Source organism: Pleurodeles waltl, chromosome 3_1 (assembly GCF_031143425.1).
Source record: "Pleurodeles waltl isolate 20211129_DDA chromosome 3_1, aPleWal1.hap1.20221129, whole genome shotgun sequence".
In the NCBI taxonomy this organism is placed as follows: domain Eukaryota; kingdom Metazoa; phylum Chordata; class Amphibia; order Caudata; family Salamandridae; genus Pleurodeles; species Pleurodeles waltl.
In genome coordinates, this window is record NC_090440.1 from 534,224,098 (window position 1) to 534,243,510 (window position 19,413).

Here is a 19,413-nt window from a genome sequence, read left to right on the forward strand (position 1 = left end):
GAATACCAACATTAACAGTGAAGTTCAGCAATTAAGTTCGTCAGTCATTGTCACTGTCAACGTCACCCTTAATAGCCTTATCTAACCAAGATTAGCATCAGCATGTGGGTCTTCATGCGAAAAACTATTTTAAGAAAACATCAATTTGAAAAAAATCTACCTAAGTGAGAATTTCTATAATCAGCGCAGTTGGTACCTAGAAGAAAAGGCATACAAATCGTCAGTCACATTTTCATAGCTACCTATCCAGGATGGATCAGCAACAAGTCAGTCTTCGTCTTCAGGTCATCACTTTGTCAGCCACGGATCAGGCTTACAAAGTATGAGCCCAATATGAGCACCTCGGACAGCGTCTCCTGATGTCATCAATTCTCTCCCCGCAACTCTTGATTTCTGCCCCTTGTCATGACTTTTTATTAGGGTCTCCCAGTCCGTCCCCCTAATTGCTAATTGGTCAGTCAGTCAGCAGATATGGCTTTAACCTATAGTATTTGTTTACTGAATCTACAAATTTTCATATGTCTGTTCACAAGATGTGGATTGGTTCTTCATGCGATGTTCTCATCATCCGGCTCATCAGGTATCAAAATTATTGCATATCCCTCTTCAGTCAGTGCTTCTATTGTTCAAGTCCTGGGAAAGTACATTTAGCCTGCTCTACACATAATTGTATCAAATTGTCTTCATCATCTCCTGTCCGCCGGTACATTGCAGAAAATTCTAGCTAAGTAACTTTAACATCGAGCGGGTCAGGATCATTGCAGGCTTCCAGTCCTTTTCGAAGAGTTTAGTATTTCAGTTTTTTGAGTGTGCGAGGTCCTTTAGTTCAGCTAACTTAGCACTACAAATTAATGCAAAACATAGGTTATACATCTCATTATGACATATTATTACATATTTCTCATATATTTTCATTATTTCACATAGATACAGTCATTTTAGTACACATGGTAATCTCACCCCGAGGGCACATTTTCAAACGTGCACATTATTTTCTTTATGATTAATTTCTCTACACATTTTCTCATTAATAATCACATATATATCATTAATAATTTTCGCAATTAGAATATCGGTTCAACACTGGTGTCATCATATATGGCGAAATGGATGGAACGGATCAGTGATTACATCACAAAAGGCACCAGTGAATTTGGTGCCATGACACAGGATTCCATCCAGGCACAAGTGAACATCATATGAGTGGAACTTTGCCATCAGGCAACGAGCAACAAACACTTCAAGTAATGTCCTCAAAAAGGGCCATCCACTGAACTCGTACTGCAAGTGGAATGATGCAGTCCTAGAGAGATGTGCATAAACACTCCACACACAACCTGGTAGTGTAGGTGAAACAGAGAGCAGAAATAAAAAGTGAATTCAAAGCAATTAGATTTAGAAAATGTAAACAATCAGTGCAGCTTCATGCAGGGAGTTGTGCTGTGGCACCAGAAGACCACACAGAAAAGTTGGATCTGGGGATTTACTTTTGTGCCCGAGGACCCACTGTAGAGCATTGGACTTCACTGACGTGGAGGACCCTATTAGGAAACTAGATTGCTTTGAATGAGGTAACACAAATTATTTTAATTCTAAAAGATAGAGTGTAATATTCTCAGGCATCTGCACAGCAGGTTCTACCGTAAATGTCTTACGTGGATTTTTTCAAATTTTCTGTCATTCCGTGTATTTTTTCAAGTTTTCTCTCATTCCGTGTTTTGCCCTTGATACCCATTCCTCTCTGATAAGGTACTAAAGCATAGTCAAGTAGGCCAACCTAACCAATCCAGACTATCTTGTGAGGTGGTGAAAAGGCATGTGAGCAGCCTTGCATGAGTTTCTGAAGGATCCCTGGTGACATCGAGGGCTGTATACTTCAGCCCTGATTTATTCAAAAGTGGTGCAACACAGTGCTGCACCAACAATAGCAGCGTGGCGCAGAGTCACTTTTGAAATGCAGGGAAGCGCCGTATTTACAGGAATACAGCGCATCCCTGCATTTCCCCCTGCGCTGGATTAATCTTCCTGCACCACCGCAGGCATCTTTTCACCATTGCGCAAGGGTGTCTACACTGAGGGGATAGATTGTTTATGTGTAGGAAGGTGCACATAAACAATCACCCATGGCATTTTGCTCTTTCTTTGTGTGCTACAGAATACAGCACACATGGGAAAAACAAAAATGAGGAGGGATAAAAGCATTCCTCCTCATTTTGCCAAGCTAACGTCACCCCTAGAGTGGTGTTATTTTTTGGCGCTGCCAAAGGTTTACTATTACTCATAAATCTGAGGCAGCATCAAAAGCAATGGGTGTTGCGGTGGAACGCCCACTGCAACACCCACTGCACGCCCCTCTGAAGCAGAAAACTGCATTGATGGGGCCCATATTTACAAGAAGGCGTAACGCCACAAACACTCGCGTTACACCTCCTTGTAAATATGGAGCAGGTGTTAGCGTCACCGGAGCATCATGAAAAGTGACGCTTGAGTGGCGCTAGGGGCTGTTAAATCTGCCCCTAAGTCCTCGGGCAAAGCCAGATCACTGCAATCTAAGAACCCAGTTTCTTGTAGGTAATGTAAAGGAGAAGAACATAATGTTCCTCAGACTCTGGAATCCTAATGCTGTGTCGTTCCTGGGGATAGATAAAAAAAATTGTCAAAGGTGTGTCAGAACATGCTTTTGACAAAAATGCCTTTCAAAAAGAGGATGTATCATAGTTTTTAAAGATATATAACGAGGTTTGCCCTGTGGTGGAATATGTATCGGGCTCTTACCTGTAAATGATTAGTCTTCCCCATCTGAACTAAAAAACTCAGCAATATACTATTGGAGCAAAGTGAACATTCTGGTCTAAGAACCTATGGAGGACCAGCAAGCGGTTCGGTCTGTGTAGATTAAAGGAGAGAGAAAGAGGAAAAGCATAGTAACGGAAAGGAACATTGAGTCCTGTTTTATCCTTTTATGCCTCAGTCTGACATTGTCTGGCAAATCTGAGCTACCTTCATAGTCTTCTGAAATCATCAAGTGATGAGATTAATCTCTTCCTTCCACCCTGTATGACTTTGCAACAAATAGATTACATCCCCCATGTAGCAATGAATCAAACTACCCAGAGAGAGTATGTCTCGCCATTAAGTGCTGCTTCCCACCACATTCACCACTAGACCTTATTCTGCTGGTACAATTAGCCTCACCACCCAATTATTAACCAGCAGACCAAACTCACTCAGAGGGTAACTTCTCAGCTTACATAGCCACCGAGCCCAAGCAGTATCCTTACTCATTCTGCTCTGGCTTGTCCATGTAGCGCTCAGTGTAGCCAGGGTTGTAGAAGTGCCACAGAGTGACGGGAGCTCCAGCAATAGCCACCTTCAATACAGGGGACAATGAACAACCAATGACATACAAGATGTATATAGAGATATACACACAAGCACCCTAACCTACACCTATCCCTGGCTGACACTCTAACCCATGGCCTCACCCTTCCCATGCTTTGCTGGACCCTTTAAAGTGCCCGTACCCTACTGACACCACACCAGCCAATTCAAAGTTTCCCCATAGATGCCATACCTAGCAGTGGCCACAATGTCCACCTTGATCATGCACTACCCATGGCTGCTGCCCTGCCTTTGCCCCTAAAGAACATCACCCATTATCCTATTAGCCAAATTGTGGAGTTGCTCCGCTATCTCCACTCAGGAACAACTGCAACTGTGAGGTGTGGGGCGAAGGGGGAATGTACGGAATCCTTTGGGCAAAGTAGGGGTGTTAGACAGGGGTGTGTTTTGGTCCCCACCATTTTTCTTTTATATACAAGTGGGCTGTATGATTCCCTAGTGGGAAAATGTAAGGTAGTCCCCATAATAAATGGAAGGAGTGTTCCGGTCTTGATCTATGCTGATGATGTGGTTCTTATGGCCCGCACTATGAATGGCCTTCGCAAGTTGGTTAAAGCATACGGAAATTTTAGGTCTGACCTAGATCTAGAGATTAATAGTAGCAAATCACATTTTATGGTTTGTGGCAAACCTCTGAGTAGGGTGGGTGTGCTAAAGATAAATCCTGCAGAAACGGCTCACCCATACTTCAGGGGCCATTTTACAGCCCAACCCTTCCGTCGTTTCTGTCCCATAGGTACCCCTATTAACAATCTTCCAGAACAGGCCTGGGTCCTTGGTGCAGGAAGCACGTTCCAAGTCTTCCCAGGCCTGCTCCTTAAGCTGCTGTTTCCTTTCCTTCAAGATATGTTTATATTGAGTCTTGCTCGGCTCACAAGGGCCTGGTCTCTCGGCTGTGCCTTTAGTGCCTTCTTCAGGGATTTCCTCGCCTCATGACAGGGCTTATTAAACCAGCCCCCCTGATGCTTAGCAGTGGGCTTTACAATGGTAGTCACACAGTCCTTAATGGCTCCATTCACACTATGCACGGCTTCCATAACATCCCCGGATACGGGGGATTCAGCCAGGAGGGTCTCTATAATCAGTTTTAAGTTTTGGCTCACAACTCTCTTCACTATTTGCGGGATATTCGCCTGTCTGCATCCAACTCTCCTTCCCTGATCTTTTATTCTCAAAGAAGCCGGTCCTCAAACCCCCGGTTTACATATATTAGGTGGGAAGTTAAAAGGGTTGCAACAGGGTTATGGTCACTAAAATGTTGCTCTACCACCTCACCATACAGGACGAGGTTTTTCATGGCTGGGGACACAAAGATATAATCCATTATCGACCCAGCCCCTCTCCCAACAAAAGTTGGCACCTGAAAATCACCTACCCCTTCCAAATCGCATATATTTACCAGACACAAGCTCTGTAGTCCCTTAATAAGAGACCTTCCCCTTGCATCCTGTATTCCCTCAGAAACATATGCCATATGGTCCTGCTCGAAGGGGTCCACCACAGTGCAATGCCCCCCTATCTTCGCATTTAAGTTCCCAGGTACAACAGCACAGAATTCTATGCCACACACCTCCAATCTACACTTTAATATCTGCAGCACTGAGAAGAGAACCCCAATTTGACATCCAGAGTCCCATACAGCATTGTAAAAATTAACCAGAAGGACATTACATTTATTTGGGAAAATTACCCAGATAATAAGAAGGCCCCGGTTATTACAGTTTATTTGATATGCTCTTGCTATCTTAGAAGACCAGATCAGAGTAACTAAACCCCCTTTTGGGTGTCCACCTAATAGTCGCTCAGCCGGAACTGCAAACCTTTGGAAGCTATCCCACACTGCAAGCCCCCAGACCAGGTTTCCTGTAATAAAATGAAGTCAAAATGTATCAAAAAATTTACCCATAGCCCATCCTGTAGTTTGGTATCATACCCTGCCACATTCCAAGAAATTAAACGAGACTGAGAAGTCTTCCCAACCTGACCTCTCAGGCCTGTAACTACATTGGCCGAGTATGCTTTTAGAAAAAACCAAGGGGGACCATACCAATCTTTTCTTTCACCTCGGGCACCCAACATTGCGTCGCAAGAAACCGTTGGGCCACACCTAGGTATCTACAGTTCACAATTATACAATCCCCTTTGCCTTCCTTTTCCCGAGGCCCAACCCACCCAATTCTTCTAACAAACAAAATATCATTAAAATCTTCATACGTAAATCACAGTTCTTGTCCAACTAGTGGCACGTCTGTTTTTCAATTGATCCGTTGACTCATTTACTCCTGGCATTAGAGATGGAACATTGGTAAGCACCACCACATAGGGGGCACCATCCGGAGGGAGCTCCAAGTTGACAGATGATCTGCCATTTGCCAGAGGCAAATTTTGTCCCCTCCTTTGTTCTTGAGATGTCGCTACTTTCTCCCTAAGTCCGCTCTCGCTTTTTCCTACAGCTCCAGACCTGCCCATCTCCCTTACAGCAGCAGGCAGATTTGTACGGGCTGACTCTGTGCATTCTATGCATCTGTCCGAAATCCCTAAATTGGAGCGATATATTGGCTGCTGAACATCACTTCTGAAATGTAATCACGTATGGAAAATATCTTCTCCCATTACGTCTGAACCATTTTGTCTATCGGGTGACATACTGGTTTACAAAAGATACCAAAAGCCGACATGACTTGACAGCACAAGTTTTTTGCAGACTCAGGTGGTTTAAAGTACAGCAATTAGCCTCAATAGGAGGAGCCGGAACAAAGGCACATATTGGCCCTCATTCTGACCCTGGCGGTCTTTGACCGCCAGGGCGGAGGACCGCGGAAGCACCGCCGACAAGCCGGCGGTGCTTCAATGGGGATTCCGACCGCGGCGGTAAAGCCGCGGTCGGACCGGCACCACTGGCGGGGTCCCGCCAGTGTACCGCGGCCCCATTGAATCCTCCGCGGCGGCGCAGCTTGCTGCACCGCCGCGGGGATTCTGACCCCCCCTACCGCCATCCAGATCCCGGCGGTCGGACCGCCGAGATCCGGATGGCGGTAGGGGGGGTCGCGGGGCCCCTGGGGGCCCCTGCAGTGCCCATGCCACTGGCATGGGCATTGCAGGGGCCCCCGTAAGAGGTCCCCTAAATGTATTTCACTGTCTGCTGCGCAGACAGTGAAATACGCGACGGGTGCAACTGCACCCGTCGCACAGCTTCCACTCCGCCGGCTCGATTCCGAGCCGGCTTCATCGTGGAAGCCTCTTTCCCGCTGGGCTGGCTGGCGGTCTGAAGGACACCGCCCGCCAGCCCAGCGGGAAAGTCAGAATTACCGCCGCGGTCTTTCGACCGCGGAACGGTAACCTGACGGCGGGACTTTGGCGGGCGGCCTCCGCCGCCCGCCAAGGTCAGAATGAGGGCCATTGTCTGTTTAAGCAGATTCCTCAGTGCTGCTTGCTCTATAAGAGTGGCTTGGCATTATCAGAACTTAATGGCTTTTCACAAAGATGCACAATGAACACCGCAATGCTACTTTTCAGACTGCAGCTAGTGCAGTGTCTCCCAGGAGACCAGTTCTTGCTCCTATTCTTGTTTGGAATTTGCTCTTGTACTGGCAGGCAGAAGCCACTTGCCTCGCTGGTAGCAATAATTGTCACATGCCGTAATCTACTGTGTCAGACAGACTAAATGGCAAAACAGACATACCACTTGCAGTTAGTTCAAGGCCTTCAAACTACTGTTTTGTATTTGTAATCCTCCGTGCGCTGTATGCATCTAATGTCAGTGCCTCTCTGCAAGAGAAGCGTATGATTCAACAGTCTGGTTGATGTGAAAATTAGAGCTAATGTTTGATAAAATGAATAGGTGTAAAATAAGAATACTTTCATTTCTGTTAATGATAGCAGAGAGTTAATCAACCAAAAAGACTTGCAACTAACAAGCTACAGGAAGAGATTCACAAAGGTAAAGTTAGCCCAAAAGTATTACTTAGCCCAAAAGTCTAACTTTACTGCTTTTCGGTACTCACAAATGTAAAGTTAGACCAAAAGTCTAACTTAGACCAAAAGTCTAACTTTACTGCTTTTCGACACTCACAAATGTAAAGTTAGAGCAAAAGTCTAGCTTAGACCAAAAGTCTAACTTTACTGCTTTTGGACACTCACAAAGGTAAGTTACTACATGACAGAGGGCCACATCGATACCAGCAGGGTGGCGTTTGGGGTTGGGGAGGGATTGGTGATAAAGTGAGCGTAAGGGAAGCAAGGCAAATACATGTAGTGTCTGGAATTAATCCCGGCACCTCCACTTAAAAAAATGCCTAGGATCACACAACCAGATTATTTCACTTTCTCTCCTTTACCTTCATTATCACATATGATGACCTCTAAATAAATGACTTCAGGATGTGTGCTGCACAAAACCTTCTCCTGTGTTTGTTTTAATGAACTACAACGCTGTTCGTGTATAATAGAATCTCAGGACACCCAAGGAGTGCACACAGCAAACCTGCCTCTTAGTGCACTACTGGCATTGTTGTCAGGGTAAGGGGCAGAATTCATGTTTGAAAATACTTTTCAATGCAGTGATATAATCTGATGTAATAAGGTGACACAGTTCTGCATGTGAATAAAATACACAATTTGAATTGTGAACATACTATCATATTTTTACACTTACTTCAAGGTGTCTTTAAAAATGAACTTGTTGCTAAAGCTAAGCTTTGCAAGACATCTTAGTTGCTTCCTTTCTTTAAATTCCATTAACATTTGAATAAAGGGGGGAGTGGCCTGTGAGGCAAGATGGCGGCCTAATCTGGTCTGGATCCGACTGATGCAGCATTGTCCTGGAGTGAGGTGATCCTGTAATGCTATCTGTATTTAACCATCTATCTTGACCACTGACTCCATTTTGTTCTTAGCTTAGCTTCAGATGCCATCACATCGGTGGCTCAGGTATTTTTCCACAAAGGTTGTTTCCTGCACTGAACGTGTTTTTGCTTCTTCTCACTAGCACCGGGTTGCACCGTGCAGGAACATAACATGAGGGATGTGAACTTAGAAATGATAAGTGAGTCTCAGCCTGGGAGTGGTTTCAATGTTTTTACTATGGAAAAGTACGGCTCCTCTGCCTCTGGAATGTGCATCAGGGCAGGCCTGTGCCTCCGCATGTTTTCAACACAGACTGAGCACAGCCAGCACTTGAATTTCACAACTTAACGCAAAGGGAGGTTGCCATAACCTTTCTCTTGGGTTTGTTTAAGGTATATAAGGTGGGGAGGCTTGGCACTGGGTTGGAAGGAGTTCTCCTGAGCGTGGACGCACGGTTCAAGTTAAAATATCTCATGTTGGAAGAATCTCCTAATGCCTCAGCCATCCAGGGCTCCTCAGCTTGATGCTGGCAAGGATGAAGAAGTCAACCCCCATGGTGATGCATTTTAATTCTTAATTATCTAGCTTTACTATGCATATATACATATGCACTGCACATATTAATTTTTGATGTATTGCACTCTTTCTACCTATCATTGTTTAACTGCTGTGATTATTTTAGTATCTACACGTTTTCCTGCATTGAAGTTAAATGCTCATGTTCGTATTTTTGTGTGCTTTCGTTTGAGATCTGGGAAGTGCTTTAATAAATGAATTACTCAGACTAAGAGTGCTGCATTCTTTGGCTTAGTTCCTTCTTAGTTTGAAGCTAAGCAGATCAGATCAGGATGCACGGCCTGACATCGAGGTGGGACCGAGGCTGGACTGCCGAGGAGGACCTAAGGGCAGTCCCTGCCCCACGTACACCTGGAGCTTCATTCATCCCCCCACCTCTCAGTTGTATGGCGATCATCCAATTCGGCATCTCTGATTTATAATTACTAGGGATGTGGCTGAAGAGTGACAAATACTCGGCACCTGGACAGTCGGGTCCGCTGAGACTTCTGCTCCTGGTTTTTAGCAGGACATCCGGCCCTTCCCACTGCTGCTACGAACATTTCATGTCTGGATTAAGTGCGATGAATATCAGCTGGAGTGCAGGGGAGACATGTTGTCTTTATTTGCTATAACCCAAAGAGCGCAGTGTACACAACCTGTGGACGCCCTGCTCCTCCATTGTGCTAATTCGGGACATCTACCTGCATGCGAGGGCATATGCCGATATATATTTTATTGCCTTGTTGGGCCCCACTGGGCTATCAGCAGGGAAGTAAACAGGGTACTGTTAACATGGGGTGCCCTCTTCTACATCTGCCGGCACCAGTGGGACATGCCGTGGAGGTTGCTTGGTGTTCGATGTCTCTACTCACCACCCTGAACCGAAGTGTACTTGTAGTCGGTCTTTTGGCCTCTGGGGGGCCCTGTGAAGATCGCCCTCATGAAACTACTGAGTGACACTCACTATCTACCACTGAATAATGGAGGGGCACATGCTGCTACACCAATTGCTGGGGTTCTCTCTTCCTCCACTGTACCGTGGGAGACCTCTGAGTGACTGCTCCGTCCAGGCCCACAGAGCTGCTCATGCTCCACTTTACCCAGGGCACAAGTGGGCTCTGCTTTCTGCTGGGGTTAACCCACATGCCATCTGGGTATGCTGTGGACATCAGGAGAAGCCCTTGATAAACATGACAGAGCTGTTGGTGCTGCACTCACTTAGAGACCGGGGAGTGCAAGCGGGTCCCACTCATGACTGGTATCGTCCGTCACACTGTGACCAGGCCCAACCGGGTTGCCCATTCTAGCAGATACTTGCCATGGGGAAGGACAGCCACCAGAATGGGGCTCAGCAGACTAAGATAGACCAATTTACAGCCCCAGGATCAAGCACAGGGTTCAACCCTCCGTCACAGGAGTACTCGGAATGTATGTTGGAACCACGGGGTCCAACCAGTGCCCAGATACTAGCCGCAATAGAGGCCTAAAGTGTGGTTGTTCAGACAGAAATTGAGGCTGTTTCCCAGAATGTGAGTTTCCTGCGTGCGGATCTCTATGGAGTGGTGGAAAGCACATTGTCTACTGAGCAGGAAGTTTCCAGTTTACAGGCAGAGGTTGCCTTTCTGTGGGCTGAGTTAGTGTCCTTATCAACCAGAATGAACATGTTGGAGGCCTGAGCTGAGGACGCAGAGGGTTGCTCGTGTTCTTGCAAACTCCGCTTCATAGGTTTCCCGGAGGGTGTGGAAGATCAGAGCCCCGAACTCTTTCTTGAACGCTGGATAACAACAATGGTCCCATCGGTCCAAATATCCACAAGTTTCGTGGTTGACAGAGCTCACTGTGTATTTGCACCAGGCCGCTGCAGAAGCCTTCCCAAGCACCCTCATAGCAAAACGACATAATTATAGAAACAGGGATGCTATCCTTCAAGCTGTCCGCCAAGATGGAGACCCCAAATTTGAGAACCATGTGATCCACATTTTCCCTGACTATACCCGACAGGTGCAACAGTTGTGCCAGATATTTGGGGGAGTTAAACAAAAACTGAAGGCTATGGGACTCTTCTATATGCTCCTTCAGCCAGCAAAATTGAAGGTTTTGCATAGTGACAGTTTGCAGTTCTTTGCCAGCCCTAAGGTGGTGTGGGACTCGCTGGAGATCCATCATGACGGTAGAATCCCAGCATTGGTAGAGGCTGTGACGGCTTCTGACTTGGACTCCAGCGCTGTAGATGTGGTGGAGGTGACACCGGACATGAGGCAGACTTGATTCTAGTGAATGGCTCGGCTGTTACAACTACCCTTATACACGATTACACTGGATGGGGATTCCCCCCTCTCCTATCGGGGGAAAATATACACTCAGCAGCTGGGAAGAGATATGGGGCAGATAGCCCCCCAGGGATCGGCAGTTGATACCATTGAAGAGCTCGTAACGTTGACAGTTGGTGATTGCCAGTGAGTGGGCTGTGCTGAGTTCAATGTGGCAGGTTGGACCCACGCCTCCCCCTCTTCGCTCCTTCACTTTGTAATTTTCTTTTTATATATCGACTCTTGAGATCGTATACAAGAATAGGTGGTGTGAGGGGTTGGGTGTGGTGTCATGAGTGAGTGTACTTGATGTGAGGTAGGTGTATGTACGGGGCTAAACAGGGTCTGGCATCGGCTGCCAATGTGATTGCCAGGCTCTGACTCCCCATTTATATTACTGTGGTTGAAAGTTGCTTTAAGTCTGTGTTGTTTGAGTTCTAGGATGTTTACAACGAGGTGAACTAGTGTTCGGGTGTGTGTAGTGGATTTGGGGGTATTAGAAGACACATGCTGTTCTGGAGTGTTTACCCAGTGGGAGGGATGGGTTATTTCTGTTTGAATTGTTTTTATGTTGCAGCTGTGACACAACGGTGGGTGGTGGGAGAGGCGGACAGGGCGGGACACTGAGGTTCACAAGGTAATATGGCTACACACTTTAAAGTTGTGACTTGTAATGTGCAGGGACTCAACTCCTACGTTAAGCGATACAAGGTTCACACATACATCAGACGGTAGGGTATACAGATTGCTCAGTTGCAAGAAACCCACCTTTTGGAGTGCAAGGCCTAAAAGGTGCAGAAGAATTGAAGGTGGCAATTTTACTCTGCTACATACTATAACTATGCCCATGGTATCTCCATTTGGGTTGCACGAGAAGTAGACCTCAGGTCCCCTTCCAGATGCAAAGTTTTAAGGCAGATATCGAGGGTAGATACCTTTTGTTATATAGCCTACTAGACGGACACAAACTGTTTTTACTGTATGTGTATGCACCCAACACAGATGATGGGGAATTCTATCATGATCTAGAACACAAACTCCTCCCCTACCTTGGAAACCCCCACTCTAGGCTTGGGACTTTAACTGTGTACTGGATGGTGATTGGGATAGTTACCCTCTCAGCTTGGGTACGAAGCCCAATATGGTGGCTGCGCTGAATGAGGTGATAGGCCGAACAGGCTATCTGAATGTCTGGTGCACGATGAACCCAGGTGACAAGGAATAAACATGCTATGTCCCAACACACAACATTTATAGCCACCTACACAGGTTCTTAGACACAGTGGACATAGCCACCCAAGTGGTGCGGACACAGATACTATGTAGATTCCTTTTAGATCATGCAGAGCCGCTACTGATCTAAGAGATGGGTGGCGAGAGACATTTGGTGCCCTTGTGGAAACTTCAGCCGGACGCGCTTATAGACCCCCTGTTTCGCAAGGAGCTCAAGTCGGTGACAGCCAGCTACGTTGACTGTAACTGGTCAACGTCGACCCATGGGGTATAGAGCTGGATGCACCTAAGGAGAATGGTTGTCACGTATTGGTGGCTCCAGGCATCGTCTAGAGGCTCAACTGCTGGAGGAGAGACATCTGACGGCCCTCCAGCGGAACGCTCCAGTGTTGAGGACCCAGAGTGAGACACACTGTCAGCCCATTGAGCGGTGGAGGGGATCTGGGGTAGGGTGGACCGACTGATTTGGCAAGACTGTCTCTAGTTACTGCATTGAGAGGGTGATAAATCGAGACACTTACTGACGTGGTTGCTCAGGAGGGAACAACCATCCCCAGTGATCCTCTTTTTGAGACGCCATGATGGCATCCTTGCTGGGTGACAGGATGCAGTTAGTCCCCTTCTGCGGGAATACATTGCATCAGTTTATGATGCGCAGGGAGTTAATAGATTATAGGGGGCATGCATCTTCCTAGATCTGCTACCACTCCCTTGCACTAAGGCTGAACCGACTGAAAATCTCGAGAGTGAGATCTCATCGGAGGGATGGCGCGTTGTAAGATGCCAGGTCTGGGTGGTCTGCCAGTAGAGTACTACCAAACATATCCGGAGTTGCTCCTCCCCCACCTGTGACAAATGCTCCTAGAGGTGCAAAAGCATGGGATACTGCCGCAGAACATGCACATAATTATGCTCCCTAAACTGGGCAGGGACCCTCTGGATCCCAGCTCTTATCATATCTTGTCCATGGTTGGAGTTGATGCAAAAATTCTTTCAAAAACCCTTGCTAAAAGACTACATGGTGAGGTCACTCATCTAGTGCATGATGAGCAGTGTGCTTTTATGCCACGATGGGGGACTCACACAAATCTGCAGAGGCTGTCACATGTCTTACACTCGGTCACTGATAGTGGGATAAAAGAGGCTTTGGTTACTTTCGATATCGAAAATGAGTTCAACACCCTCGATTGGGAGTACCTCTGGGATGTTCTTCAGAGAATGGGGCTTTGACTGATATTTTTGTGAAACTGCTTTATGCTAGACCAGTTGCGGACAGGCCCCGGGGTGCCAGAATGATTCCCCATTGAGAGGGGTACTAGAAAGCGATGCCCCCTGTCTCCAATCCTTTTCGCTTTAACAATGGATCCACTGGCAATATGCCTTCACCACGACAATGCTGAGTGGCGGATCAAACTGGGGGGCGACCACCACGTTGTCTTCCTCTACACAGACAACGCACTAGTGTATGTCACCTGCCCCAAACAGTCAGTAAACTGTTGCACACCATGTCTGAATTTGGAGTAGCGTCGGGCCTTCAGAACAATAAACAGAAGACAGTACAATTTTAATTTGCTGCACTGGCAAGGAAACGATTAGCTGAACTCCCTCTGACTAAGCTTCAGCTGGGAGAGGGCTCACTTTCTGTCCCTGGGGATTCAGATAGCAACTAATCTGGTAATCCAACATACTTTAACATGGGCTGGGTCCTTTTGCCTGTCACTGTCGGTGATGGGCAGGGTCACATTATGCAAAATGGTTTTCCTCCCCCGCTGTTTATATGCCCTGCAAAATGCCATGTACAAAATTCCACCATACTCCTTCCCTATACTCAATAAACACCTAGGGGCAGACTTAAGAAAAGTGGACCTGCACCCAGTGCAGCGTCACTTTTCTTGCCCCACTTAGCGCCCCCTACCGCCACCATGTGTGTGCCGTATTTAAAAGACGGCGCATCATGGCGCAGGGTATGGTGCAATTGCATCATAATTGTTTACCGTTAGACCTGGCAGCTTTTTGGCGTGTCTCCCCTGTCTTTTTGCCTTCTGACCTCCTGGTTTTGGACTCTGTTTTTGCTGGTTTATTGTCTCTGCGCACTTTACCACTGCTAATCAGTGCTAAAGTGCAAGTGCTTCCCATATAAATTGTACTGTGGACTGGTTTATCCATAGTTGGCATATTTGATTTACTAGTAAGTCCGTAGTAAAGTGCACTAGAGGTGCCCAGGGCCTATAAATCAAATGCTACTAGTGGGCCTGCAGCACTGGTTGTGCCACCCACATAAGTAGATCTGTAATCATGTCTCAGACCTGCCACTGCAGTGTCTGTGTGTGCAGTTTTGACTGTAACATCGACTTGGCAAGTGTACCCACTTGCCAGGCATAAACCTTCCCTTTTCTTACATGTAAGACACCCCTAAGTTAGGCCCTAGGTAGCCCCAAGGGCAGGGTGCAGTGTATGGTTAAGATAGGACATATAGGGGGTCATTCTGACCCCGGCGGGCGGCGGGAGCCGCCCGCCTGGAGGGAACCGCCAGAATACCGCTGCGCGGTCAAAAGACCGCCGCGGGTATTCTGGGTTTCCCACTGGGCTGGCGGGCGACCGCCAACAGGCCGCCCGCCAGCCCAGTGGGAAACACCCCTCCATGAGGATGCCGGCTCCGAATGGAGCCGGCGGAGTGGAGGATGTGCGACGGGTGCAGTAGCACCCATCGCAAATTTCAGTGTCTGCTGAGCAGACACTGAAATTCAGGGTGGGGCCCTCTTACGGGGGCCCCACGACACCCCATACCGCCATCCTGTTCCTGGCGGCCGAAGCCGCCAGGAACAGGATGGCGGTATGGGGGTCAGAATCCCCATGGCGGCGCAGTAAGCTGCGCCGCCATGGAGGATTCTACAGGGCAGCGGAAAACCGGCGGGAGACCGCCGGTTTTCCCTTTCTGGCCGCGGCTGAACCGCCGCGGTCAGAATACCTTGTGGAGCACCGCCAGCCTGTTGGCGGTGCTCCCGCCGACCCCGATGACCCCCATAGTAATGTGTTTTATATGTCCTGTCAGTGAAATATTGCTTCATTCGTTTTTCACTTTTGCAAGGCCTGTCCCTCTCATAGGTTAACATGAGGGCTACCTTTAAATTTGATTAAAGTGTAGATTCCCTTTGGGAGCGGATGGACATGTGGAGTTTGCGGTCTCTGAGCTCACAATTTAAAAATACATCTTTTAGTAAAGTTGATTTTAAGTTTGTGGGTTTGAAAATGCCACTTTTAGAAAGTAGGCATTTTCTTGCTTAATCCATTCTGTGACTCTGCCTGTTTGTGGATTCCCCGTCTGGGTCAGTTTGACAGTTGGGCTGCTCACACCTCTCCTCTAGACAGTGACACAAAGGGGGCTGGGGTGTAGCCTGCATATCTTGATTAGCCATCTGTGCTGGAGGTGGGGGGGAGTGGTCACTCACACCTGAAAGGACTGTGCCTGCCCTCACACAATGTTGTCTCCGACCCCCTGGTGAGTATCTGGGGCCTGGCCTGGACAAGGAAGGATCTTGCAAACACTTGAGACTTTGCTTTGAAGTTTGGAAACTTCAAAGGCAGAACTGGGTATAAGAAGAAGACCCAAAATCCTAGACTTTTAGAATCTTTCGGGAATCAAGAGGAACCTCTGCCCAGGAGAACAGCTGAAGAGCTGAAGGAGGAGTACTGTCCCTTACTGTGTTGCTTTGCTGGACTTGCCTGCAGTGGCTGCTTCTGCCTGAAAAGAGTGCAAAGGGTGAACTTTGCTGTGTGTCCTGCTTGAGAAAATTCTCCAAGGGCTTGGAGTAGAGCTTGCCTCCTGTTGGAAGTCTCAGGGACACCAAAGACTTCAGTTTCCTCGACCTGCAGCACTGGGAACTGTGTGTTTTGTGCTGTCCAAGAGGAGAAACCACTGCGACGCCGCCAACGATGCCGCAGGCCTGCACCATGACCTGCCGACGCCACACGGAGTCGCATTGCCCCGCTTCGCACCGCGACCCCGGTCTCACCGACGCCATCATCGGACGACTTCACCGAGCCGCTGCTCGCACCGCGACCTGTGGGCCCGCACTCTGGCGTCACCTGCTCACACCGCAGCCTGGGCATCCCCGACGACATCGCTCCTGCTGACACCGCTGCCTGCACCGTGGCCTGTGGACACCGCTCATGAGGAGCACGAAGCACCGTCCCGCGCCGCAGCCCCGGTCCACCGACGCCAGCACCATCGGCTCCAGTGTTGTCACCAGGCATCCTTGCCTGCACCGTGGCCTGTGGACACCGCTCGTGAGGTTCACGAAGCACCGTCCCGTCCCGCACCGCTGGCTTGGGCCTACAGACGACAGCGCTTCCACAATGACGCCGCCTGCACCGTGACCTGTGGATAACGCACATTGCACCGCCTCACTTAACACCGCAGCCCTGGTCTCACCGACGTCGCTGGACGCCGTCACCGAGCCGTTGCCTGCACCGTGACCTGTGGGCACTGCACGTCGCATCGTCCCGCTTCGCACCGCAGCCCCGACGCCATCCCCGCCAGCGCACCTGATTTCATCAGCCCAGAGTTCGATCCCCGAGGTGCGTGACTTCAAGGGCCCGACGACTCCTGCACCGACTAAGCCGCACTCTCGAGCTCACTGTGAGGATCAAGACGCACTGCGAATCCAAGGTACTGTTTGTGGGTCTTCCCGACACCGCAGCTGGCCCGCGACGCTGAGGCCAGCCTGAACTTTTGGGTTTTTTTGTTCACGACGTCGTGATAGCCCCAGGTGGAGTTATCGACTTCAAGGAACTGTATTGTTAAGTACATCTTGCAGCATTCATATTTTTATTACTGTATGTTGGATTTATGTCGTATTTGTTCTTGTTTTATATAGATAAATATTGGCTATTTTTCTAAAACTGGTATGGTGTCCTTTTAGTGTTTTCACTTATTACTGTGTGTTATGTGCAAATGCTTTACACATTGCTTCTGAGACAAGCCTGACTGCTCGTGCCAAGCTACCAAGGGTGTGAGCAAGGGTTATCTGAGCGGGTATCTCCCTTATCCTGACTAGAGTGAGGGTCCCTACTTGGACAGGGTGCAAACCGACTGCCAGCTAGAGACCCCATTTCTAACATTTACGCTATTGATGTACTGTTCAGGGTTAGTGCCAAAAGTTTGGTACACAGGGGCCCACTGTAACCAAAGGGGTGCCCCCTTTTAACGCCTGCTCTGAGCAGGCATTAAAAATGCAGCAAAAAAATGGCACAAAGAAATCTTTTATATTTCTTTGCGGCATTTTTTGGCCCCCTAACGGGGCAAAGCCCCCTTGCATCCATTATTCCTGGCACAGGTAGACTGTGGCACAAGGGGTTATAAAGTGGTGCAATGCATGCATTGCACAACTTTGTAAATCTGGCGCTGCGATGTTGGCCTTGTTGGGCCACATTAGCATATAAAATTACGCTAATGTGGCGCAAGGAGGAGCTAGGCCCTCTTAAATCTGGGCCTTAGTGTCCATAGTGTGGGCCTGGCAAACTCAGCAGAGTCAAGCTGGATCTACTGAATTTGGACACTGACCTAGGGGGTCTGGAACTACCGAACCTCAGACTGTACTGCTTTGCAAGCCTTTTGCAGTATACTGCTCAGCGGTGTTCTGATGGCCCAAGCATGAAGAAGACTCTATTGGGTGCGTGGGGTGCTGTGACAGACCATGTGCACAGCCTGATGCTGGGGACGAGTATACCTAACAACAATCCCTTTATTGTCCACCAGCTGGCTGTAGCATGGGAGCAGGTGGTGGCGCAGATGTTACGTCGGGCCCCTTATGCCAAACTCTTGCCCCTTTGGGGGCTGAAGCCCATCGGGGATGGGTCTGACACAATAGTTTGCAGGGGGTTAATACCATTGGAGACCTATACCTTAACAACATTTTCTTCATGATGGCAGAGGCTCAAGGTGTGTTTAATCTTCGCCAAGGGCAGTTCCTACAATACGGAAAGGTGTTCGAACAATTTGTGAGATCTGGTTGACCTTCCCTGCTGAGCCTGTGGAGTCTCAGACTCTACAGGTAATACTGGACCCTGGGTCGTCCCGAGGCCTGATCTCGCATTTTTCCAGAGCCCTTAGAGGGGATTGGCATACCAACATGATTGTGGTCAGCAGACAGATAGGTGGAGACGCTGACAGCACCCCTCATGGATGGCACCTGGAAGAGAGCATTTGCTCAGGTCAGGGAGGTGGCAAGGAATGTGAGGTTCAAACGACCGCAGATCTGTTACTTACACCAAGCCTACCTGACCCCTCTGCACTTACACAGAATCAATAGAGCTCTCTCAAAAGGCTGCCAATGCTATGGGGCGACACCGGCGACCTTTCTTCATATAACTTGGGATTGTGGCACTCTACGAAAGTACTGGGAGGAAGTTTTGAGGGCATTACGGGGAGTCACACGGGTGTCAGTGGAGGACTCTGTGGCACATTGTTTGCTTGGAGTGCTCCCGACGCCTAAACGTGGGGCCCAAATCTTCCACAGATTTGCCCACACTGAATCTGGTGTTGGCCAAGCGAAGGGTGGCAGTACACTGGACACAATCCACAACCCCTACGAGTAGTAGTTGGCTAGCTGATGTGCAAGAATGGGGAGTGGCAGAAGAGAGACATCTGCGAGCTGTATGCACGAACGAAAATGCTGAGCAAGATCTAGAAATGCGGGAGGATATGTTGAATAGCCTGTCGAAGGTTGAGTTGCTGGCACCTGTTTCTCACCTGGTTTCAGGGTGCCAGGAACAGGAGGCACCCTGCACAACTGACTCGAGAGCTGGGTCAGATTTTGAGAAAGGACGAATGCCTTCATGTTGTGGGCTTTGGGGTGGTTGGTTCTAATGTGTGGGGGGTAGTACAGCTGAGTCTGCCACCCCTCCCCTCCCCAGGCTGATTTCCCCTGTTCTACCCCACTCCCTCCCACTTCCGTGCCTGATCACAGTTGACTGCAGTTTCTTTTAACATAAATGTAAGATGTTCACGGATATGTTGCATTTTCTTGTTACAATGCTTATTCCTGCAATGCAGTTGATTCCTTGA

The 19,413-nt window shown here is 48.4% G+C and overlaps 1 protein-coding gene across 1 annotated transcript in view; it reads right to left on the reverse strand.

The window, feature by feature from the left end:
* Positions 1-2,516: 2,516 nt before the first annotated feature.
* Positions 2,517-19,413, reverse strand: part of DPP8 (dipeptidyl peptidase 8) — a 179,092-nt gene continuing 162,195 nt past the window's right edge. Inside the window, 4 exon segments of the mRNA XM_069221452.1 lie at positions 2,517-2,645; positions 2,776-2,831; positions 2,834-2,886; positions 3,228-3,370. Of these exon segments, the coding sequence (XP_069077553.1) occupies positions 2,517-2,645; positions 2,776-2,831; positions 2,834-2,886; positions 3,228-3,370 (381 nt within the window).